The sequence below is a fragment of the Strix uralensis genome, chromosome 8 (assembly GCF_047716275.1).
Source record: "Strix uralensis isolate ZFMK-TIS-50842 chromosome 8, bStrUra1, whole genome shotgun sequence".
NCBI classification, from domain to species: domain Eukaryota; kingdom Metazoa; phylum Chordata; class Aves; order Strigiformes; family Strigidae; genus Strix; species Strix uralensis.
Window position 1 is genome coordinate 31843494 of NC_133979.1, and position 24695 is coordinate 31868188.

Consider the following 24695-nt stretch of genomic DNA (forward strand, 5'->3'; position numbering starts at 1 on the left):
CTTGCTGTAGAGTTGTTGCTGAGGTATTATGTTCTACGGGAAGAAATTCATTTCACTGGTTACCTTTAGGAGAGGTTCAGCTGTGATACTTAAGTTTACACTGTTAGAGCAGTAGTTGATGGAAGAACAAGAAGTAGAAAGAGATCATGTTGGATGGATGAAGTTGTGGGGTAGAATGAAGGGATTATCTACAAAGGCTACCTGATTTATCCTCCTCAGCTGGACAGATGATACTTTTTATCCTGTCCTCGTTGGTGCAATGGCAACGTGTGTCTGGGAAAACAGATGCTCCCTCTGCTAATAGTCTCATCTGTTTTGTCTTGATCCACAGTGTATATTGTGATGAATGCATGAGAGGTTTGGATCGGAGCCTTAAAGGTGTGTGATTGAACATAATGTGACTTGTGAGTTTTCAGAAGTGTGAATCTAGATGCTCTGTTTAAGCCACTCGGTGGAATAGTGTTGGTAATTTTGCAGTATTTCTGTAGGAAATAACTTCTGTTCTTTTTATGTGCTTTTTCTAAACTGGAGAGACAGTTGGTCAAGGGTGTATGACTCCTTCCCTCATGTGTTTTTCTAGACAGTTTTTAGGCAGTTTCTGCGGCACTGGAAGGCTCTGCTGAGCTTTTAGGTTTTTGCAAACATTTAGAACTGGCACCAGGAGACCCAGTCAGGACTGCTTGTTGCCTGTGCTGTACAAACACAAAAGATGAAGTCACCGCCTCCTGAGGGGCCCTCGGTCCAGGAAAAACAGGAAGCCCAAGAATGAAACCTCAGCACTGTGCCCAGCTACACTTGATAGTAGATAGCCAACTGAGATCAAACTGACCATGACCTGGTGTTTAGCATTGTGTAAATTCAAATTAATATTTCCACCCAAGAGTCTTATGTGGAAATTCAGTAGTATGGCGGGGTGTCTCTGAGGAACTCTAACCAGGGGATTTCTCTTCATCCACATAGTCCAGGGCTGAGAGTTGTCTTTGAAGAACTCTTTATATGTGTGTCTTAAGTCTCAGACATAAACTGGAGGGTTTTGTGGGGGACTGCCTTGTGGGTGTGAACGGGGTTTGGATCTGAAAGGTTGCCTAAAAACAATATGAGAGCCTGCATTTCCTGCTGTGGTAGCTTCTTGACTTGAATGTCTGAAATGCCTTTTCCAGAGATTATAAGAAACATAGGCTATTTTGAGGTTGTCATTTTTATTTTGTATGTATGCATTTGTGTAACGTGGGACCAGAATGTTATGCACCTACTTATTGTAGTTCATTCAGTGGAGTTGAAATGATAAGGTTTAACTGTTGAATTGAAGTTTTCTCCTTGTCTACATCGGCCTTTTCAGTTCTGGGAAAGCATCTGTGTCTGAGAAGAGAGTTTATAGTATATGCTTCTATTTTAGCATGCATTTCAGTGTTCGTTCTATGTGTTTTTGCTGACTTAAACTGAAGCTTGACAGGCGTGATTCTGCCCATCACTGGGACAGGACTTGGCTTGCTTTCTGTGAAACATAGTGAAAATCAAATTAAGGGCCCATAAATCTGGATATACTGCAAGGACTATAATTCATTTAGCTTTTCTTAAATGTCCCTCAATGACTGGCAATTATAAATCAGTAGTCTTATTTTTCAAAGTTTAATTGGAATGAATGTGGACTGATTTAAGGTCTCTGATAGATTAAAGCTAAACCATGAAACACTTGAGCCAACCTACTAAAAAAAAAGTCTCAATGTGGACATTAGTAACTCATTTGATGCTGATGGTATGAGAATACTTTTCCTAAAATAAGCATGAAACACACTTGCCTAGGTTTTAGACTTGCTGCTATTGGGTAAGTTTATGGTAGGTTCAAATTGTTTGCCGTAATGTAATTAAAAGGAAGAATTAGTAAATGAAGTCCCAGATTGTGTACTTCTGGCTCTGTGCAATAGTTAATAAAAGCTGGCCAATAAAAGGTCTCTGCTCTTGTTCCTATAAAAAGGTATTCTGTTTGTGATGGCAACAACTGTCAATTATTTTTCAGTTGTCCAGTTGGCTGTGAGCCAGTACACTGTAGAATAGCTGATTTCCTTGCTGTAGTTCTGGAACTTCTAAGTGTTTTTGTAACTTCTTTTTAAATGGGACTTAAAGTGGGGGGACTAATGGTATTTGCCAGCTAGAGCTGAGTACAGGCAGGACCCGTGCTGTGCATGTGTCACTTAACTTCACCACTAATCTTGGAGCTATAGCACCACCTGCTATTCTTGCTGTAGGTTTTGCAAGTGAAAATGGAATTATCTGTTGTGGTGTAGTGGTTTGCAAATTATCTGTGGCAGTCTAGTTTTAAACCATTAAACTTGTGCTGTCTGTGACTCAAATGAAATATAAACTGAAACCTTCCGAGTGGAGAGATTAGGATATAAATACAACGTCATCTCATTCCAAGGAAGAAGAAGCCGTGTTAGAAATAGGTATGGACCCAGCAGTCATTTCTTCTCCTGTCTTCAGGGACAGAAACTTTTTTTTAATTTACCTTTTCAACATTAAAATAGTAGATTATTTAATGCAGAGCACACAGATACTTGGAATGGTGATCGATAGTGGGGATTTAAGTGGTGAGTGTGTTTTTGTTTAAGCAAAACTTTCTTCCACTTACAGGATCAAGGTTAAGAACTCAAGTGAATAAGTCTTTGGGAGTAGCTTGCCAAACATTCTTGGGAATATGACATACAAAGTAATACGTCTTGCAATGCTAGTAACTTTGGATTTGGGCAATTTGATATCACCTTGTAAATTCAAAATGACAAAAATTTAGCTTTTAGAGAATGTGTTGTTCTTAGTAAGCTTTCAGTGGACTTGCCAACTTGATAACAGCTTCTGATGACAGGTCACAGTGCTAGTTGTCTGTAGATTTTCACTGTGAGTTGAGGAGTCAGGTGGGCTTCTAGTTCTCAATGTATTCATTAGGCTTGTGTGTCTTAGTGACTTGCATTGGAGCTGAGTTTTTGTCTGTTTAGGTGCAAGCTCCAAGTCTGGACCTAGAGAAGTGCATGTGTTTGTCCTGCAAGGCTGGGCATAGGCTCTGGTGGGTGTTTGGATGGGACATGTCTGCTGAATGAGGGTGGGAGTTAGAGCTGGTAAGTAGATGATGCTCCTGCTTAGTGGTAAACAATTGTCAAGTTTTTGGCTTCCACTTGCTAGTGATGAATGAAGCCAGGTTGCAGGCTGACTGAAAAGTAATTGAAAAACCTGAAAAATATGAAGTGTGACACAAAGAAGGGAAAGGGGATGTTGGCTGGTGAGAGGGGAAGTCACCTTCTGACCCTTTCAGGAGTAGCCCTCAAATTGACTGGAGTTTATGGTGCAATCCAAGGTAAGTATCACACCTTTGAAAGAAGAGCCATGTGGCGCTTGCTTGGTGCCAGGAGCAAATCTCTCCGTGGTCATAATAGGTGGGGTTTTTGCCAATCCAAGAATTTTATCAGTAAGCTTAAATTGTCACGTGGCAGGTTAACTGCTAGCAAGAGAAATACTCTTAATAACTTATAGCAAAACATTTTGTCTTTTGTTAAAGGGTGAAATGATCACTGTCTTTCATGGGGTTTTTGCTAATTATGTTCAGTGTTTGTAAACCAGTTATAAATACCTTGCATGAAAGATATTGGAGGAGCATAATAGTTATGTGGGGGTGTCTGTGATTGATATCAGAGTACCTCACTCTCTTATTTTGCACTGTTTCACAATAACAACTTTGTCTGGAATGTGGTTTGTGTGCACGCTTATGTTAATCTATGCATATGGACTTCCTGCCTAGTGACTTTCGAATCGTGTAGCATGCCAGTTAAGATAGTGCAGGTTCCTTTCTAAAAAGATTGTAATTTATCTTGTTGGTGTGCAGTGCAAATTGATTTAGACTTCTCCCATTCTCTTATCCACAGCAATTGGAGCAGATCCAGAAGGAGCTAAGTGTTCTGGAAGAAGATATTAAACGAGTAGAGGTGAGGTGCCCAGACATTGTTCTGACTCTAGCAATTTTTCATTTTCATCAAGCTGTCTGCCTTGCTGTGGGACTGCTGTGTTAAATTTATGGCATTTGAGTCAGTAATGGGAAAATGAACAGATGATGCTCTTTCTTTAATTTGTTCATTTAGTTGATGTGTGCAAGTTGCAGGTTGGTAAGAGGGGACTTCATTGAAACCTAGCTGTTATATAGTTGTATCTTGCAATTTCTTTGTGTTGGTAGTAAGTTATTTTAAAATAATTGCTAGAAATCAACAGGCAGTATATTGATCATAACTTATGATTTTTGTATGTTGCACTGTTCTGGCTATTTGCACAGGCTGTTTAAATCTTAGCAGCATGTCACTCTTAAAATGCAGAGGCATTGGGGGGGGTGCATAAGAGCTGTAATGCAGAGACTGGGTTGGAACAGAACCAGCTCCTGCTGCATGTCAAAAGAGAAGCAATCTGCTGCCTTCTGATACAATTCTCTTAATTCCTTAATGATGGAAATCTCTTGATATTTTTGCTAGGAATTATTTTCCAAGTATTTGTAAACCCATCAGCTCAAATCCATCTGTCCTTACTTAGTCCTTAAGTTCCTCCTTGATCCTTTTCTCTAATTCTAGCGTTTGGATCTTGGAGTAGGAAACTGATGTTTCAGGAATGCATCAGACTGCCACCTCTTAAAATAGCATTCCCTTAAAGCTTCTTGGGAATCAGTTTGCAGGTCTGCTTTTCTCTGCTAAGCTCGAGCAGTCAGCACAGGCTCCCAAACACTGCCCAAAAGCCTTTTAGATTTCTTCACTTCCAATTTATATGCCTGCTGATGAATTATCAAAATATAAATAGAACTGACAACTGCAGGAACTTCAGCTGATAGCTACGCAAATTGTAACTTGGTAGATAACAGCATTTTTCAGACCCATTTCCCTAAATGTTTCTCAGCTCTTGGGAAATAAATATACCTTAGCATGTTTCCTCGAGACTGGTAAAATAGGTCTTCAGATCTAGGAGAAGCTATTCCCAAAGCTGCGGGATCCCTCGAAGAATATCTAGCTACCTGCTTTTCTGCTCTTTAATCAGTCACTTCAGTGGACTGCAGCTGGGGTATGTAACTGGTGTGTGATAGTGACCTTGGTTCTGACCTCTAAAGCCTGGGATCTCTCTTGTCACAGATATCTTACTTGCTACCTAACAACTAATGGGCACCTAGTGGGAATTTGAAAAGCACCAGTAATGTCCTGGAATGCTTTACCCCCCTAACTAATGAGCTGCAGCATCCTGCATAGCTTCCATTTCTCAAACAGATGAAAAGTACAGTCTCATACTGGGTACACAGCAGCAGTTTATTCTGGCAGTGACAAAGCCAAGTTCATGTGCAAGGTTTCTCTTGTGCACTTGCCCCACGGAAGACTGATAGATCCTCTTTTAAGTCTGGGGCATGATACCACCTTTGCCCTGTGGTCCTGTGGCTGTTCTTGTCATGACCCATATCCAGCGTTACTTCCCAGCTGCAAAGGCTATTAGATAAGTTTGCATGTATCTCAAATGCAGTTACAGTTTGCTTGTTCTGCCATGTTTAAGGGAAGTGCTGGTTTAGAGACAACTGGATGGTAACAAAATCCATTGTTTTTTGAGTATAAACTCCAGAACTTCCTCTTTTGGGGCAAAAAGCACTGCAGTTGTTGGATTTCTGAAACTCAGTTGGAATGATAAGTGAAAAAACTAAAATCAGTGTTTCTTCAGGTATAGTAAAGACTTCTGGATGAGAGATGAATAAATGTAGATACAGTTGGTTATCTGCTTGGAAAAACAAAAAATTAACTGTGTGAACATCATATGTTAGATGGTGCCTACTATTCATGTTTGTCAGCTTTGCTGTAACATTGGCTTTCTGTTTCAGGAGATGAGTGGCTTGTACTCCCCAGTCAGTGAGGACAGTACGGTGCCACAGTTTGAGGCTCCCTCACCTTCACACAGGTATGGAGCTTGCAACTCAGGACTTGGATTTCAGGCTGTACATATTGCACTGGACTTGCTGGTCCTCTCTGTGCCATGCCCAAAATGCAAGCAAAACTAGTTTTTGCATGCCATACAACATTTCCCTGTTCCGTTTTTGATTGATACAAACTTTATGTGAACAAAGCAGTGAAGAAAGCCATCTGAGTCTGCAGCTGGATGAAAAGTCTGCTCTAAACCAGGTGCTGTAGAAAGCTGATGGTTTTAAATGTAGTGTGGATTAGTTAACTTGAGTCATAAGCCTTTGTTATAGTATGAAATATTACTGTTAAATACATGCTACCTCTTCTGAACGTTAAGCAGTTCTGCTTGGCATGTGAAAGGTCTTAAATTTGTATGATATTGGTGTCCTCTGGCTTCCCTACTCAGCATGAATGGCTAAAGCTATGGGCTCATAGGATCCAAATTTAAAATATACAGCCTATTGATTCTGTTTATCTGCTGTCTGTTCTGATTTAATGAAATGCCTTTCGAATAACATATTTTCCATGTGGATTTTTGTCTGGAATATTGCATAGTCTGGTTTCTTGATGATAAAATTGCAGATGCTTCTTGTGTCCAAGTTGCATTGCCAGGGTTTGAAGTGCTCTCCTTCTTTATAGCTGTGTTTTTCGGTTGTAAGAAAGCTCTGATTTTACCGGGTCAAGTTATGTTACTAAATGGTCATCTCTCCTACCTCTTAATCATAGAGTTCTCTAAACTGTTGACTTCTGTTTTAAAACTGTACTGGTACCTTTTCTGTAATTAGCAGCTCTAAACCTAATAGTCTGGAAGTAAGAAAAAACTATCAGATTTCCTCCCCTACAGAGATTTACATACAGTGCTCTGGTAAGGAGCCTAGCGATATTGGCTGGGATTTCTTACCAAGATGCTATTTCTGGACACTGAGACCAGAATCTCTCATATTTCTATGAAGCTCTAGCTGGCCCTGAGGGAAAGGACAGGAATATGGCCAAGATGGATGGGAACAGTGGTTGTTATTTCACTCTTCACTGCTTGTTTAATTTTTTGGGTGCAGGTGCATTTTTTGAAGTGGGTTATTGCTGTTTTGCCAAGAAGCAGTTTTGTGAAGCTGATTAGATTCTTGTCAGGTTCTACTAGTTTTCTGGTTATTGGCTATTAAATAGATTGCTTGTTGTTTGCTTTGTGATACTGCTGCTTGGGGAAAACTTGAGCTCTGGTTGGCCTGCATTTGTTACATGTTGAACACCTTCAGGCCTAGAAACCTTTTTTTTTTTTTTTTTTTTTGCAGAAGATTGTACTTACAAGTAGAAATGAATCTCTATTACTCGAGCCAAGCTAATAAACAAGCTCCCGAAGAACACTTATCTGTTGAAAGCTGGACTAACATTTTAAGACCAAGAGTTTTGGTGAAAGAGTTGGGGGAGGGAATCTGCCCCAAGAACTATGTTGGTTTCAGTCTACGGAAAATTTCTTATTCCTTTATGCCTATTTATTGCACATCCTATGGTCAGTCATTCTTAGTTCTTGCTTTTGAACATATAAGGTAGTGTCCAAAATATTTTTGTGACTTTGGATTGACATGCTTCACCTGAGGTCTGCTGGGAGATGGTGGTGGGTTAGACCATGGTGGGTGCAGAGACCGTGGGCTCTTTTTCTTGCCCAATCTTCTTATGGTTCCATCTTGGCTGTGTCTTGAGATTTTGTTTTTCCTCTGCTACAATATGACAGGTGTAATACAATAGTATATTTAGCAGTTTCCTAGGGTATGTGGGGTTGCCTTTTTCTCTCATCTTGAGAAGACTCCTCTTCTGTTTCTCAGCGACATTCCTGCATTAAGAGGTAGTCTTGAGTGGCCAAAGAGAAAGCAGTACATGAAGGAAGTGTCTGAACAGGCATTGGTTCCTGCTGGACTCTGTAACTTCTGTCCCCGCCCTATCCTGACAGTTCTGTGTAATTCAAGTGTTTGAATCACCAGAACTCAGATTCCAGAAAGGTCTCCTGCTTGAAATTAATTTTCTTTTCAACATTAAATGTAAGGTTTGGTCAGTATCTCAAAAACTGTAACTTTGATTCCTCCTTGGAAAGAATGCTGCAGAACAGCTGATAGGAGCTTTAAAATATGCTGGTTTTTTTTCCAGCTCTGTTAACTGAAATGTTTAATGTCTAAAGTGCATTTTAGAGATGCTGTGAACCACTAAGAATGAAATACAAATATAGTTTGAGATGGTTTCACTTCCATGTTAAAATGTTATTAAACTTGCAGAGACTTTTTAACTTATCAGTGAATTAAAATGGTGTATTTAAATTGGAATATAACTTGTTAACATGCTTAACACCCTGCTAATGAAGTATAATTGTATAAAATTTTACTAATGTGTCTTATAGTACAAGGTTATCATAGACCCATGCTGAGATGAAGAAAATCTCTTTAGCCTTTGAATTTAAAGTTGAAGAAAATAGAGTTCTTTGGAATTTGGTTTTATCTGGTCTCTAGTGACTTGCCCTTATTCATCTACTTCCTCTAAATCACAGGCTTGCTTCATTAATTCTGTTTCTTTTCATTGTTTGTAGCTTCTCCCCCCCTTAACATCTTCAAAATGTGAAATTACTATGCCTCCCCCCCTTCCTTCATAAGTTCTTTAGCAAAAAACGAAGTATGGCTATCGTGTTCGATGCATTCTCAGCTTCAAGAAACACATGTTTTCTCTTATGCTTGTACAGGGTATGATGAAATATTAAATTGGGTAATAGCACAGCACTTGTTTACAGCGCTGCAGATTGCTGGGCTTGTATACTAATAGAGAACAAGAGGGGAAGAATAAGGGAAAAGAACAAATAGTTCTGTGTAGCGTTTTTCTGAACAGGCGCGTATGCTATTTTTGCTACCAGTAAATGGTGCAAACAGGAGGTACAAATAAGCAACTTATCTGTGACTGCATATTCAGGAGTAATAGCAATAACAAACTATCACTCTAATAGGAGTTTCTGGGGAAGGATTCTGATCTAAAAATTAGTTGCCTGGTAACTCTGATTCAGTTATTGAAAGCCTGATCTCCTTCCCCTCCATTTGTTCTAATTACCCCCTCCCACCCCCGTAAGGATATAACAAATGGGATTTATAATCTGCAGGTTGCTGCGTTTTGGTTGTTGTTCCAGACTTTTAAATATGTTGTGTTAGTGTAGTTGAATTTCCTAATTGAACCTAATGCTACAGCTTTTTAAAAAGAATTCAGAGGGACTTTTGTAATTTTCTGATTATTTGCATCCTGTTTTTAAAAGGGAAAACATTCAAACATATGACAGTTAACTCAGCTACAGGCACTGCACAGAAATGACTTTGAATTTGTATTCTGGTTAGGGAGATGACGTCTGCACTCTTGAAGGCTTTACATCACCAGACAACCTGCAGCAAAACGAGACCAGACGCTCTAAGTCTGTGTGTTTTGCTGTTAATTGCCACTGTACCTGTCTCAGAGTACTTTCTCATCATTTTCCAGCCGAGCGTCTTGTTCATGCTGTTCCTGGCAGAATCTGCTGTACGTGTTTCATTATTTCGTGTGGCCACATTCTAATTTAAAGTTCATTGTCCCTGACCATGCCTGAAACAGCTTTGCTGTTTTCTCCCTTGCAATAGCCCGCAGCAAATAATGATTTTTATCCCTCAGATTTTCTTGGTTTGCAGCTTTTGTCTTGCCTGTTAACAGAAGCCAAATCAATCTCATCTTACAAGTTAACCACTAATGAGACTTTAAAATCATCTCTCATCTTCTGTTTCTACTTCTTTCCACCTCCAGGGGAGCTTTAAAACATTCAGAGAAATATTTAAGCACTAGTACCACTATTTCATCCTTCTAGACTTACAGGTGCCCTGACTGGCATTTTGGCCAAACCACTTGCTTTATGACCAAGAATGTCAAGTCTGTGCATCAGTTCTGGCAACTGCTACATAAACATCAATAGGTACAATCATCTTTTACAAAGCCAGGACCTATAGCAGTGTTCTGGCAGCTTTTTAAAGAAATCTTTAGCTTTCCCAAGCAATGCTTAAATCTAAGATTACCTCGTAAGTAAGACTGAGAATAACGAACCCAGATAGTTTCTCTTCTGTCCAAGCCAAATGACATAGCAGAAGCAAGTAAGTTATAAAGATTCTTAGAAACAAATCACGGTGATGTCTGTAACGTGTTCTTCATTTTTAATAAAATGGTATTCTTGTGTACTAATCTTTATTTGTCCTAAAAGTATTTTAAATTTGAGTGTTAAGGGTGCTTAAATCTGGCTCTGGTGTCTTATTGTGAGAGCTAAATATTTTGCCCATATGTGCAAGAATGCCGAACCACCTGTTTTCTGCTTATATCAGTAGATCCTTTTGCAGTTTTGAAAGTTTAAATTTCTTGAGTTTGCATATATATGCTATGTTTTGAAAACAGCGATTTAAGGTATGTTGTGTCATTGTAGATACTATATAGCTATATTTGGTGTAGCATTTTCTAATAATAGTAATCCTGGCTGTCAGTATCTTTTTAGTTTATCGCTGTATTTCGTTACTTGTGTCTGTTTTGTGTGTCCAGAAATGTCTGGAATACTAGCGTGTCTGTCTTAAGCCGATTTCTCTAGCTTTTCTCTTCACAGTGCTGTTTCAAATGCCATGGCATTAAACTTTTTTTTTAAAAAAAAACCAATGGTAGCATGTTATTTTCAAAATGTCTTATCCTGCATATTTCATACAGAAGATATGCTTTTGCATTCTAATAAGAAATTATTAGATTGCTCTACACATAATTGTGTGTGACAGCATTCTGCTCTAGGAGATCCCTGTATTTAAAAAAAAAAAAATAAATCCTTCCCAAACCCCCAAACAAAAAATAACCTTGTGTTTGCTGTCAATAAAATGAATTTCAAAGGCAAGTGTGCTGCAGGATGCGAAGGGGGGAATAGCAAACAGATTAAAAATGATAAAGGATGGTTGCACAGTGATTTAAGCAGACTGTTTCTTTTGGTTTTGCAGTAGTATTATTGACTCCACGGAGTATAGCCAGCCGCCAGGCTTCAGTGGCAGTTCTCAGGTAAGGTAATACATGTGTTGGTGTACAGGGGGGATGGGAGAGTGAATGTGGAGGTTGGGCAGAGATTAGGCACAACTCTGTTCATCTCCAGGGTGCTGGTCAACTCAAGTTTTGCAAATGCTTTTAATGGGTTATATGGGCAAACTGGAGCCAAGACTACAGCTTTAGTAACGATTGTGCGTGATTGTCAGTGTCCATGCTGATGCCATCAAAGAAATCTGGTGTAATATATTTAGACATCTGACTTTATTCCCAAAGCTGACTCTTCCAGGGAAGAGGGGATATTTTTTGCTCTTCATCTCTTCTTCTAAGTAGGCAGCATTTGGGAAGCAAGGTAAATCCCTGACCCTTTGCATTGACTTAAATAACTTTGGATCAAGGTTGACTTCAAAACAAGAAACATTGATTCTCCAAACATACAGCCGTTGTAGTTTGTCCTTGTTTAGCTCCTTACAAACTGTATTATAAGTTCACATAGAGGGTAGAAAGTAAGATATACAGTGAAGCGTTTGGCAGGCAGCCTCCAAACTGTGTGATCCTCAGGGTCTCCTGACTGCCGAACAGCACTGCCATAGTCTTGCGGTTCAGAGTGATTCAGCTGGGCTGGGAAGATGACACTGGTATCTAGCTCACAGTCTCAAAAAGGTTAAACAGTTTTGATTTAGACAGATGGACTGTTGGTTACATGCCAGCTCGTGCCTTTGGTGCTCTCTGGTGGTGGTGGACTATCTGTGGCACACAGCAGTATCAAATTGGTAAATTAATAGGTAGATGTGCTGTTGGATCGGTCTTGATTGTATAGCTGATGTAAAGAAAAAACGTGTGACTTTTGGGCTGATGCACATATATGTGTGCGTGCAGGTTTTTTGGTTTGCAGCTGTATAACTAACTGGCAATTAGAAAATTCCATCTATTAGTCTGGGAAAATCCTTGTTGCTCCTGATACTGTGGTCTTGGGAGTTTTTTGCTTGAACAAAGAACTGTAGCTCTACCTCACTTCAGAGGGCAGGTGAAATATGGGTGGAGATCTTAGGTTCAAGACTCTGATACAGTACAGTGTGTTTGTTCTCCACTCGTATTGCTTGTCTCAGTACTTTTCTTTCTATCTAGACAAAATTAATAGCAATACTGCCAGTAAGCATACAAAACAAACAACCTAGACTTTCTAGTCATTCTGTATGACAGCCTACTTGTGTGAGAATAATCTTTTTTGTCCTCAAATGCAATTTTTTTATCAAGAGTGCATGATCTGTACTCTCTAGTACAAATTTTTTAATTAAACTTTAATATATGCTTGGATGGGAAGTTGAAAGAGAACTCTGGAAGTTAAACACTTCATTCAAATGTAGTCTAATTTCAGCAAGACTTTGCCATAAAAATAGTGTTAAGAATATAAATTCAGTTTTATGCTTTTTTTTTTCTAATTGTCATTCATGGTAAAAATCATAGATTGGGCACTGCTGGTGGTAAGAAGCAATGTTAGGGTGGACATCACAGCCTGCTTTTACAATATAATTACTTTGTGCATTGCTCACAAACATGTTATTAGGGAAGAATTTATATACCACAAAGCTACAGGACAGTTTTCTTCCAGAAGATGAACTTGACAATTAAATAGTGGACAAGTCACATAGGCCCTGGGGAATTCTGCAGGTAGTGTTTAGTGTCAGTACCTTTCTTTTTTGCTAGAAAAAAGGAGCTTGTGTGTAGCTATGAACCTTTTCCACAGTTGTTAGCAGACTCTTTAGGGCACCTGATGGAGCTCAGACAGTAAAATCACTATTGATAACGGAACAATCCGAACTAATGTCCTCAACTAGGACAACCATAGTAGTTTTAGCAGTTGAATAAAAATTGCTTGAGTATGTTTGCTTTCTCTCTTTTCCCTTATTTTTTCTTCCTCCTGTTTCCCAGCACTGCTTAACAAGTAGCCAGGGAGCACACTTCATAGCAACTGAGTAAATGTCTTGGTAAAACATGAGGAGTTTAAAATGCTTAGCTGGGGACGGTGTGATGAAGACAGGTTAATGCAGATGGAATCCCAGCACAGCTGGGTTGCCATGTGCCAGCCTGAGACCTGCTCTGGGGGATCTTCCTCTGGAGCCCCAGATGGTAATCGCACAGCAGGCAAATACCATGGCTGTGATTCCATCTCGGTGTGGACTGGGCTCATCTGGCAGATCAGACTTGGGTGTGGGCTCATGTCACAGGCAGCTCATTGTTACTTGAGACTGAAGTGATTGCTCTTTGATGCTTGAAGTTGTCTTGAGCTCTAATCACTCCTGATGTGCTGAGAGAGGCTGGAGCCCTTGCAGGCTGGTGCACAACATTAACAGGAAGATGCTATAAAGGTGTTCTGTTAAGCATTTCTTAAAGCTGTGAAATTTTAGAAAACTGTAGTTAAAAGATGTTGATATAGGAGTACTTTCCAGTGTTCTAGTTGTGTGTTGAGACTGGAGTTGCTTTCAAGATGAAACAAGCTGCGTAGGTGTTGCCAATGTACAAGTGTGAGTCATGATGTCAATGTATAGCCAGGGCCCTTGTGCGGGAAGCGGCGTCTGGAGGTTTCATTGCTTGGGGTTTGCTTTTTTTGGTTCATACAGGTATAAGCAGAATTTGATTGGGCTCTAAACTTAGTTTGGTGTTGTTGGCTTGCATGATGGCTGTAACGAGGGCAGCCTGTTCTCTTGCGTGGATTGCGGGGGAGTTGTACACAGAGTGGGTTTTGTTAGTGCCATTGAGTGGCGTTATGGGCCTTGTATGTGGTCAGAGACATTGTTTGTTAGGAGCTTGGTGGTTCTCAAATCTTTTAAAATTTCCCCATTAGCTTTCAGTATGCGATAAGTGAGACTTCTTAAATATACACTAAAGCAAGGTGCCCTTCATGCTTCTTGTGTAGTAGAGGAATTTGTTCCTTTTCCTTACAAGTGATTAAAACAAGAAGTACTATATTTTCTGTTTTGCTTCATGCGGACAGTTTACTTCTGCAGTTTCAATCCTTTGTTTCTACCTCTCACTATTACTGCTTGGGTAGGTTGGGAAAAGCTTTAATGTGAGTTTCATGGACTTCGTTTCAATTAACCTTTGAACTTCATGGTGTCTTCTGCTTCTATCCTTATTTGGTTAGCTTTATGGAGAGTTACTGAGTTGCTTCAAAAGAAATAATTCAGTAACTAACTCTTTAAAATAAACACCTCCTTCTGTTTTTAACAAGCTGTCTGCCAGGGATCGAGGAAGTATTTGTTGTACTGTTTGATTTGTGAAGATGGAAGCCTGGTATCTTTGGCCTCTGCTGTCTATGTGTATAAATGCAAGACGTGACTCCCCAAGGGTTGCTGCTGTCTGTCCTGCGTGTGAGGCCAGAATCGATACATTTGCAAAGGTTCAGGAAACAAGAACTGTCTAAAAGCAGCTGTACTTGTTTGTCAAGTTAAAGGGTGCAGCATAGAACCCTAAGCATAACTGTTGACAGTGGCAAGATCTTCACTTATTGTCATTTTACGCTTCTAACCCTTCACATATAATGTATAAATTGTTTATAATTTGGTAAAATTTGTTGGAGTGAAACCCGGGCCTGGCTTTACCTTTCTGAAATACTCTCTTTTCTCCATTCAGACCAAAAAGCAGCCATGGTATAACAGCACACTAGCCTCACGACGCAAGCGCCTCACAGCTCACTTTGAGGACCTAGAGCAGTGCTATTTTTCCACCAGGATGACACGTGTCTCAGGTGAGTTCCACTTGTGTGGTGTTCAGCTTCTGACATAAGTTACCTCTTACAGTGCCTAGTCCTCAGAAAAGACTTGCTCTTGAGCTTTCACTTCTTCCTTGCATGGGAATGTTGCTATACATATTTATGTGTTATTCAAACCATCCTGTTTTGATTTTTCTTGACCAATCTTCCAAGTTGCTAAATTTGGAAAATTTAATCCTGTCACTTTGGAAGGGCACATGTATTACTTTGTAATCCCGTACTGTGAAGGGTATAACCCACAATAAACAATTTCACTGATGCTCATTCTGAAGATGTAAATGTCTGAAAGCAGTGGTTGTGTTGTCTTTCCACTAGATGTGGTATGAACACGGTAGTTAAAAACATTGCTGTTGAAATACTACAGAGGTATAAACATAAATTGATAAATTCTCCTGTATTTAGCATACAATAGGACACTTGGAGGTTTTCCTTTATGTTGTGTAGATTGAGTCTTGGTCCTCAAATGGTTTGGAGCATAGAGAAGCTGTGTGCAGCAGTGTTGTTGTCCCATGGGGCACACCTTAGATTTAAGGATTGTTTTGTAGCATTAGAAGCTGTTTTCACAATTGCCTAGATTGCCTCATTCATAATTGAGTAACAGCTTGACAGCAGCTAGAGTAATTGTTACCTAGTGGATGGATGGTTCTTAATTACGTGACAAGGTTCTCTTAAGAAACAAATGGGTCAAATGAATGTGTTTTGAGGGCGAGGAGGGTTGCTCTGCAGCCCCTTCTGGGGAGGAAACCACCTTTGGGGAAAAAAGTTTCAGGCAATGGGCCGTGGCAGGCAAGAATTTTGCAGCACCGAGCTGCAGCTCATAGGAAGAGTGAGAGACTGCAGCGAGCGGGGAGCAGCCAGCCCCCAGGGGATGGGAGAAACCTTCTAGGGACAAGAGGGAACTAGGTGGAGGTTGCTGCAGCAGAATATCTTCACTTGTAGTCTTAGGAGGCAAAGACCAACCTCCCAGGACAGAGATCAGCAAGAGAGGAAGGGTAGAAACCCCGTGGCTTTTTTTTCTCCATGTAGTTTAGTTTAAGTTTTATTCACTTTTGAAATAAATAAAAATGAAGCTTGATTATTCTTTTTTTAATTTAAAAAAAAATTGCTTTAAGTTTAAAGGCTGCAACATGTTTTAGGGGAGCTCACTCTTGAATATGTCTACATCTTCTGCCTACTTTAGAGCAGTGACTGACTCAGTTCTCATCATGCACAGCAAAACAATTTTAACAAGGAGTGCAGCACGTTGAGAGGGTGCTTCAGTTGCTGGAAGATGGGAGAAACGGGTTGTATGGGACCAGCTTCCTGTGAAGTACTAGCAAGTGCTTCGCAAAATACAGTACTTCAGATCACACCGAGATGTTTTCATGCTGTGCTATCTTAGTGATGCATAACTGTGTTTATGTTAAAATAATACTTATTAACCAAGGATAACAAATAGGGCTCTTCCCAGCATTCCTTTGTAGAAGACATTTTTCTTCATAATTGGAACTATAAATATGAATGTGGTGAAACTGTTTTTGTATTCATATGTCAGCTGCACCAAGAGCAGAGGATTTGCAAGTGCAGGTTTTTCTCTAAATAAAGGATAACCTGTGATACTTGATTAAGTTTTCTTCTCTTAAGTCAGTCTTGCTTTTTGACACATTTTAGATAGGATTTAATGTGGATTTAAAGCTTTTTGCAAGAAGTGTCTATGACTGTTCTAGTAGGGAGTGGAGACATAATATAACTGTAATTATGAAATGGCCTTGCACTTTGACAGAGAAAATGTCTTGAGAAATAACATTCGGTTTTCCAGACACAGATGCAGAATAAATTAAAGGAGGACTGTGTACTTGATCTCTAAATGAGGGAAATGGAAGAGTAGCAGCTATTTGTTCCTATCATGGTGTCAAAGGAGGAAACAGTCTTTGAAAAACACTGACTGATGTTTACGTGCTGCTTCTTGAGCTGTTTCCTGTAGTGGTCAGGCGCTGACTATTTTAATTTGGAGCAGCGCTTTGTTCATCTTCCCCTTTTTGATTCATCTGACACGGGTAATGTATATGCTAGTACCCTTAAACATGCTAATTACTAGCCCTCACTGTTCGTTTATATGATCAAACATTAAATAGCATAAGGGACACTTCAGAATGCCTTACAAGTGTAGAGCAAGATAATAATTTTTGATGGCAAGGAATTACCAGGGTGAAGAAAGTAATTATTCTCTCTGTTTTCCCACAAGAAATCACAGCTGTATTTTGCTTTCATAGATCAATCTGTTCCTTTTTTTCATCCCAGTATTTCCAAAGCTTTCTAATAAGTGGAGCTTTGTCATTTCCTTATGCTGCTGATAAAAAAAAAACCCAGATAAGGATAACTTAACTAGTGGGTGGAAATTGATCTTGGCCATATGAGCAAGTCATATGAATGATTTCTGTGCTGCTGCAGTGGATGCTGTGGTTTAACAGGAGATAAGGTGTGCAGTGCCTGTAAACTGAGGTGCTGTGTGTTAGTGCTGTGAGAGCAGCGATAGCTGTAGTTCCCTTACATTGTATTGGTGCAAAAAGACAAAGCGAAGGTGGGAGCACTAGAGGAGGGAAGGGAGAACTTCTGCAAATTCTGGGGGTTATTACAAAGCCTGAAGGCTCTACCTAATGTTTGATTGCAGATATGTCATTGTACTGGCAACCCTGACTTGCCCGTGTGGCATCGCTGTAAGTTAGGAATTTTTCCTTATTTAAGAAATACTAAATTTTAAAATGGTTGAAATAAAACACTGTTCATACTAAGAAAAGTTGGGACTACTGAGGAATTGGGGAATGACTTTCAACTATCTACGCTGCAGTTTAGTTTTAACTTTCGTAGTAAACTGTTCCATTTCCCACAGAATATTTATCATCATTATTCAAGCTGGCTCAGTTTCACCTTGTCTGCTGAAGGTCATAATTTTCACAAAACAGGGAGTCTTCTGGTTTCATGCTTGTCTTGCTTCTCCAGCCCTGAAACAACTCTCCCTTAGCTCTGTTGCTTTTGGAGTAACAAGACAAATATTTTTGACTAAAAGTATTTTGAATGTAATTGACACCAAATGTAGGCATATTATAACAGAAGTATAGAGAAAGGAATATATTTTCACCTCCTTAGAAAACTAGATGTGTTCGTCACAGTGCATTTTGATATGCTTAAGGGTTTTCTGTTAATAATCTATATGACCCATGGGCTCTGAGTTTGAATAAAATGAGTTTACCAGGCAAGCTGTAGTTGTGATCTCTAGGCAGATTCTCAGCACATTAGCTTCACCCAGCGTTGCAGTGGAAGGACTTAATTTGTGCTCTGAAGAAATCATACTGCCTTCAGGGAATGCTAGAGGTGAGAGAAAACCTGGTTTTGACCAAGTATCCTCCCCAGATTACATGAGTCACGTGAAGACATACATCTTGATTTTTTTTTTTTTTTGTTTGCTGTTGAGTTTGTTTATCATCTTACTCTGTTTCTGACTTCTCAATGCTGCTGCCTCTCCCTAGATGACAGCAGAACCACAAGCCAGCTGGATGAGTTTCAGGAGTGTCTATCCAAGTTCACGCGCTACAATTCTGTCCGACCCCTGGCAACGCTGTCATATGCTAGTGACCTCTACAATGGCTCCAGCATAGTATCCAGGTAAGACATACTGCGGCTCTGACGGTGTATCTCATGCTGATACAGGCTGCTGAGGCTGAGTTAATAACTCATATTAAACAGGTTGTGTACATGTATAACACTTTGCAGTCGCTTCCCCAAAATAGTTTTGCAGCTGTGTGATTATCATTGATCTGCGAAGGCACTCAGGTTCCATGGTAGTACCTTTTATTTCCCCTTGGTGTTGGTCAAGACTGAATGCAGAACCTTTGAGGTGCCAGTGAGTGTCTGCAGCTGTTTTGATAAAGCACAAAGCCTGTTGTAGGCTCAGTCCTTTTCATGTTAGTATATTTGTGTTGTCAGTGATGCAGTTCTAGCATTTTAAGAAACATCCATCTTGCTTGGTGTTTATAGTTTTAAGAATCTGCGGTGGTTTTAAATATTGTTGATGGATCCAGTTGTTACGGCAAATATTAAAAAGCTGAGTTGTTTTTAACTGTGACTGCTTGAATTCTTGAGTGTTGGAAACTCTGTTTACAATGCTAGACACTAGTGAGGGGGTGGTTGTGGTAAAGCCAAGTCGACAGCTCTGTTCTTGCCAACAACAACTCTGTATCCCCTGTTGTGCGGGATGGTCATGTCCTGTGCACTGCTGCTGAAGCTCATCTGAGCCTCCTGTGGACCAGTTTGGACACTTAACTGGTGAAATGCTATTGACTATTTTTCAACAGAATTAGTTTCTTGTAGTTTAGCTTTATGAACCATCTCCCTTAAGGATCAGGCTTTAAGAGCACATGGGATAGGAAGAGGCTGGGACCACCCGATAGCCCTAACCTTAAACTGGTTTCAGCAGCTGTGGAAGTATACCCTGGGGGATTTAATTAGTCTGTGGTAGCTTGTTTGGAGCTGGTTGTAGTGGAAAAAATGATGCAACATGCTAACTGGGAAATCTGTTCTGCATGGCATATATGCAAGACCCATTAGCTTCTTATGGACACATTTCACAAATTTAAGTGTGTTGGTTCACAGCAACCTTTTGAGGGAGAGAAGTAGTATTATCACTTCATATATAGGGAGCAGGAGATCCAAAGTGACCATACTTGAGGTCTTGAAAGAAACATTACAATGACATGTTGAATTGAACTTGGGTTTTCTGAGTCTTGATCTAATGCCTTATGAAGGGGCCATTCAGACAGTGACAGAACAGCTTGAATGTTTGTTGAAAGAGCCCAAGAAGTTTGCACTATGAAGAAATGGAGGCATGCGTAGCGTAGAATACATATTTTTTTTAAAGTAGCATTGATTCCTTAACTACTGCAATATGTAGCAGGAATGTATAATGTCCGACTTAGCCACAGAGGTCAGAACACAATAATCACTGATCTGACGTATATTTAACCTGCACTGATTGGGTTCACACTAACTGCAATGAAATGCAGATGGGAATCTCACTGCAACGTAGACAGACTTCCTCAGCTACCAACTTCAGCACGGATTGGATTTTGCTCCTTTGCCCTTTCTTTTCCTTGACATTCTGCAAGAGCAGCATTTTTGTGGTATTTGGTTAGAAAATGCTGGAAGGGCAGTAAATCTTGCTCCCGTTTTGAAGGCATTATAATTCTTGGGTGAAATATATGTTTGAAAAGTATGTGTGTTACTGTTTCTAAAATGAAGGTACTGCGGGGCCTCTCTCCAAGACGGTGCTAGAATCTGTAGTTAAATGCATTTCACTGAAAAATAACTTGGCTTCCAACTCAATGTTCTTCCCTGCTGATGCTTTTTATTTATCAAAGCATTTTAAGAAATTTTAGGGGTTTTAGTATGTGGGTTGAGTAAGACTGTTCACATCTGAGCGTGTCCTTAACTGCTTTGGTAAAGCAGGGCTGCTGAATGTGCTGCTGCTGTAACTCTTGTTAGCTTCTGGCTATCCAAACAGTTCCTTTAAAGTTTGAATTTGTTAATCAAGAATTTACATGTTGTGTGTGTTGGCCAACACACTTCTGTTCACCATTGTTCTTCATCCAAATTAATAGACTGAAGTTCAGGGAGAGTCTGTGAAGCTAAATGAGGCATGTGTCCCAGTGATGGCAATTTAACATAACGAGAGCAGCTTTTAGGTACCCATGGAGGGACCAAATTAATTATTGGGACACTTTGAAAGCTTATAATCTTCATTTTTTAAAAATACTGTGAAAAGTTTGCTTATTTGGTCCACTGCACTGACTTCTAAAGGTGTTCCTGGGCATGCACTAGGAAACACTGATGAAACAACAAAAAGTAAGTCTGGCTGCTTAGGTGTTGCGACACATGCATTTAAATACAAAGCAAAGATAAGGTTAATAAGTAAGGAATCCTCACAATTTTTTTCAAAAGTATTTTAAAGGGATATTTTAAGAATACTTAAGAATAAAAGTAGAATTGACCAGAAGTTAAACTTGTACTTAATTTAGTTTGTGTTTTAAAAAAAGCTGCTGTTGTAAATGGACAGAATACAAGCGTTTGGTTTCCATTGCTTTAACCCTACAATGAAGTCCACACACTGGACTCGTGAAGATCTGACTGTCTTAAATAAAGATGTTTTTAAGATGCATTAGCTTTATCTTTGTGAAGGAAGAAGATGGAAATATGTTCTTTATCTGCAAAACCTTGATGTCTACTTAGAAGGGGGTTGATGGTAACAGGATGAAAAGTGTAATTAAAGACTATATCTAAAGAGCAGCAACAGCACTCTCCTGAATGCCTTGCCACAAGCATATTCATGAATGTCTGGACTTCTAGAGGACTAATAAAAGCCTATAAACAATACTACGTATGTTGTGTTACTATAAAAGTTCTGATGAAATATTTAGGAAAGCTACAGCTGCCTTTCGGGATGAAGGGACAAGCCAAGGCTCTGCTCTCCAGTTCCCGGTTTCCCCAGCCCAGCAGTGAGGTTGCCCGAGGGACCTGTGCTGAGCCTTGCCTGGCCAGCGGCCCTGCGGTGGCCGGGCAGCATCCGCACGGTGGCAGCCGTCGGTTGCGGTGCCGGCAGGGCTCAGGGGACTGATGCAGGGCTGGTACCTAAGCTGCACATCTTCCATCACAGGCTTACGGTCTTATTTAGAAAGGTGCACGCAGGGTGATGATAATCCCTGTGAGGGAGAGCTTCCTTACCTTGCTTAGAAACATGCTCACAAGCAAAATTTACAACCTTCAGTCCTCTTTTTCCCTTATTTCCTTCCAGAAAAACTGATTAACAGAGAAGAATGTTCAAGGGAAAACACATTCAAGGCTTTGCAATTGCCAGTCACTGAGTTTTGCTTTAACATTTTGGGGGGCTTTCAGCATGCTTGCAGTGTGAATGTGCATGTACCTCAACATGTTAAATGTTTTTTCATATACTCAGTTCTCTTAAGTACAAAGTATCTATAGGATTTTCACAAGTATATTAAGTTTTGTTAGAATTGGGCCAAGGAATAAATTTTTCATTTATTATGCCCCCAGACAGAGCAGTCGTCAGAGCTTAACTTAACTTTTCTTCTCTCTGCTTGCTGTGACAGTAAATAGTAAAGGCTTTCTTTTAAAGATGAGTCTGTAAACTGCAGCGTTAGCATTACAATGATTTATGTAGAAAATTGCTTTAGCACTGTCAGAGGCCTTCAGAGAGTAATGTGGCAGTCTTTTTCATATTGTAAAAAAAGACCAGAAAAATCCAAGAAACAGACTACAGCAAGATGTCTGTCTGAAAGTCAGTTATTTGAAAGCTGGTTCTCCCTGCCGGGTGGTTCCCAGGTCTACTGGAAACATGTCTCTCCAAGAAGCCCTGAAGATTAGGGGCAAATGTTGTGGGTTTTTGTCATCTGCTCAGACTTCAAATTCTTCTGGGTTAGCTTACCATTTCTCTGAAAGGTCTTAAAATTACATGCGAAGGGTTTTAGATGGCCCAGACTAACAATATTTATCTCAAGGTGTAGTGATTTACAAAGAGGGAAAGAAACAACTTGCTTTTTGGCTGCTGAAACCTTACTCAACTCCTCTGTTGAATCTTGAGCCAGTGTCCAAAAACTGGATCTTACCTTTGGGGTCCATTATTCTTTTTTGTATAATTGCTTGCTTATTATTCCGTTGCCTCTAAGTAATGAACAAGATATGAAGAGGTTTCTCTTAACATTCAAACAGCACAATTAAGTCAGTTTCAAGATTGTATTTTTGTTTGTGCTGGCCCTTTCAGTAACGTGACCTGACATCCTTTCTTCAAAGGTGAGCTTAAAAGAAAAAACATCCATTAGGAATATGTTTTCTGTGTCTTCATTGAAACTTGCTATTTTTTTGTTCCCCTTTGGAATACATGTCCATACAAATTCTCAGATCTGGACTTCAACAAGGTACCTTTTAGTTCTGTATCTATCCTAACAAGTCCCTTTTTTTTTCTCCCTTTTTTTCCCTTTTTTTAATGCCCTGGGCTGGCTAGGATTAGATGAGCCATTTTATTAAGTTGGTGACCAGCAGTGCTTCTATCTTGGTGGTAAAGATAAATGAAAGAAATGTAAGTGCGTTTATCCTTCACAGGATTATGTTTCAGAGTACAGTAGATGCTGCTCCTTGAGAAGATGAGAAATGAGGAGGGCTGAATTTTTCTTATAGTCTGTTAAATCAATCATTTTTTAAATGGATTCTTATTTACAAGTGGCAGCGCAAAATTGTGGATGGATCTGTCTTACTTGGACTTTCCCACAGCTGGAAGGAAGAAAGAAATGCTTGGATAAAGAGACTTAGACTACAGACTGGCCAAGGAAACTTGGAGTATAATACCCTGAACCTACTTGAAGTTTGTGCTTCTCCTGTGGTTCTCTTACCTTGCTTTATCTGAGGTTTTGGCCCATAGACCAGAGGTTGTCTGGGGCTGAAATGGGGTTTTGTTTAATTAAATCTGAGTAAAGTACAGAACCTTTCCGTTACTTTCTCTTCTTTTTCTCTGGACTACAGAATTGATACATTCCTAGTACATAATTGTGGTTTGGATCCCTTGAGCAGGAAGCTAAATGTGACTCGTACCCAGCAGAAGGGTTATAGAGATGTCAGTTCAGAGCTCTGAATTCAGAGTTCAGAGGCACTCTCATCTCTGTAACATAGCCCTCCCAAGTCCCCAGGATGGGCTGCTAATACTAACCAGGGACTCTGAAACCAGAAAAGAGCAGGTCTGCTCATATTTCCAGTCTCAACCTGAACAGTAAACTTTCTGGTGACATTGCAGAGAAATCTGTTTTTCCAACAACATAAGCTTTCAGGGGTAAAAGTTAAATAACTTGATATCGGGAAGTTAATGAATGGAAGTTGCATGACCGCCAGTGGGACCTCATTTTTTTCCCTAGTAATTTCAGACTATTTGGTAGCAGGAAGATTTTTTTCCCATTAAGCTCTCTTAATACTTCAAACCTGTCTCCATCTGCAGATAATTAGATGAGTTTTTTAGTTTGATTTAAACTTTGTGAATTTTTATAAATGGTCTGTTAAAAGTATTGAACAGTCTCTTGATGAATTTGGGAATCAGCTTTTAAACCAGATGTATTAAATAATGATTTGCTCTTTGTGGGGTTTTTTTATACCTTGAAGAAACTTTATGCAGTTTATGTAAGGAATTGCCATTTCTTCACAAATGTTGTGGAGGGGTCACTAGCTGCAGTGTGGGGCAGTCTGGCATTGGAGCAGGCTTCCCAAAGAGGTTGTGCAAGCTCCATCCTCAGAGGTGTTCAAGAACTGGCTGGAGAAAGCCCTGAGCAACGTGGTTTAACTAAAGAGCTGCCCCTGCTCTGAGCAGGATTATTGGATCAGAGACCTCCAAGTCTTGGGGACGGTACTCTTGTGATAAAGGTAAATGATCAGCTCACTAGAAATTTGAGGTTCTGTCCCTGACTTTCTGCTGAGAGTCTTCCCCTGGCCTTAGGTTTTAAGGAGAATCAATGTCCTTACGTGGCTTTGCCATGTATAGTGCAAAGTGAAATTCACTTCCTATGAACTTTGGGATCCCCTGCTTAAAAATGGGAGTTAATTTAAACAGGATTGTATTTATTAGAATAAGACTGGGCTTTCTTGAAGAGAAGGTTTATAAAAGTGCAGGAACTTAAAATGGATTCTTTAGGGTCAGGAATGTCCTCTGAGAGATTAATATTTAAGGTAGGAGGATGGTACCATGTAGAAGTTGTGTTGCGTCATTGCATCCACCCCTTGACTGATCAGGACAAAAATCTTTTCTGTGAGGCTGCAGGTAGCTGCCCTTCTGTTCCTCCTGATGTTCAGGTAATAATTGCTATCGTAAAGCAGTGGTGCTGTGTCTTGGC

At 39.9% G+C, this 24695-nt stretch overlaps 1 protein-coding gene across 2 annotated transcripts in view; it reads left to right on the plus strand.

The window, feature by feature from the left end:
• Nucleotides 1–24695, plus strand: part of COP1 (COP1 E3 ubiquitin ligase) — a 129698-nt gene that overhangs the window by 21193 nt on the left and 83810 nt on the right. For both annotated transcript variants that reach the window (XM_074877021.1, XM_074877023.1), the window contains exons 7-11: nucleotides 3912–3971; nucleotides 5879–5955; nucleotides 10967–11024; nucleotides 14640–14754; nucleotides 18285–18420. In XM_074877021.1, coding sequence (XP_074733122.1) covers nucleotides 3912–3971; nucleotides 5879–5955; nucleotides 10967–11024; nucleotides 14640–14754; nucleotides 18285–18420 — 446 coding nt within the window. The remainder of the gene's footprint in view (nucleotides 1–3911; nucleotides 3972–5878; nucleotides 5956–10966; nucleotides 11025–14639; nucleotides 14755–18284; nucleotides 18421–24695) is intronic.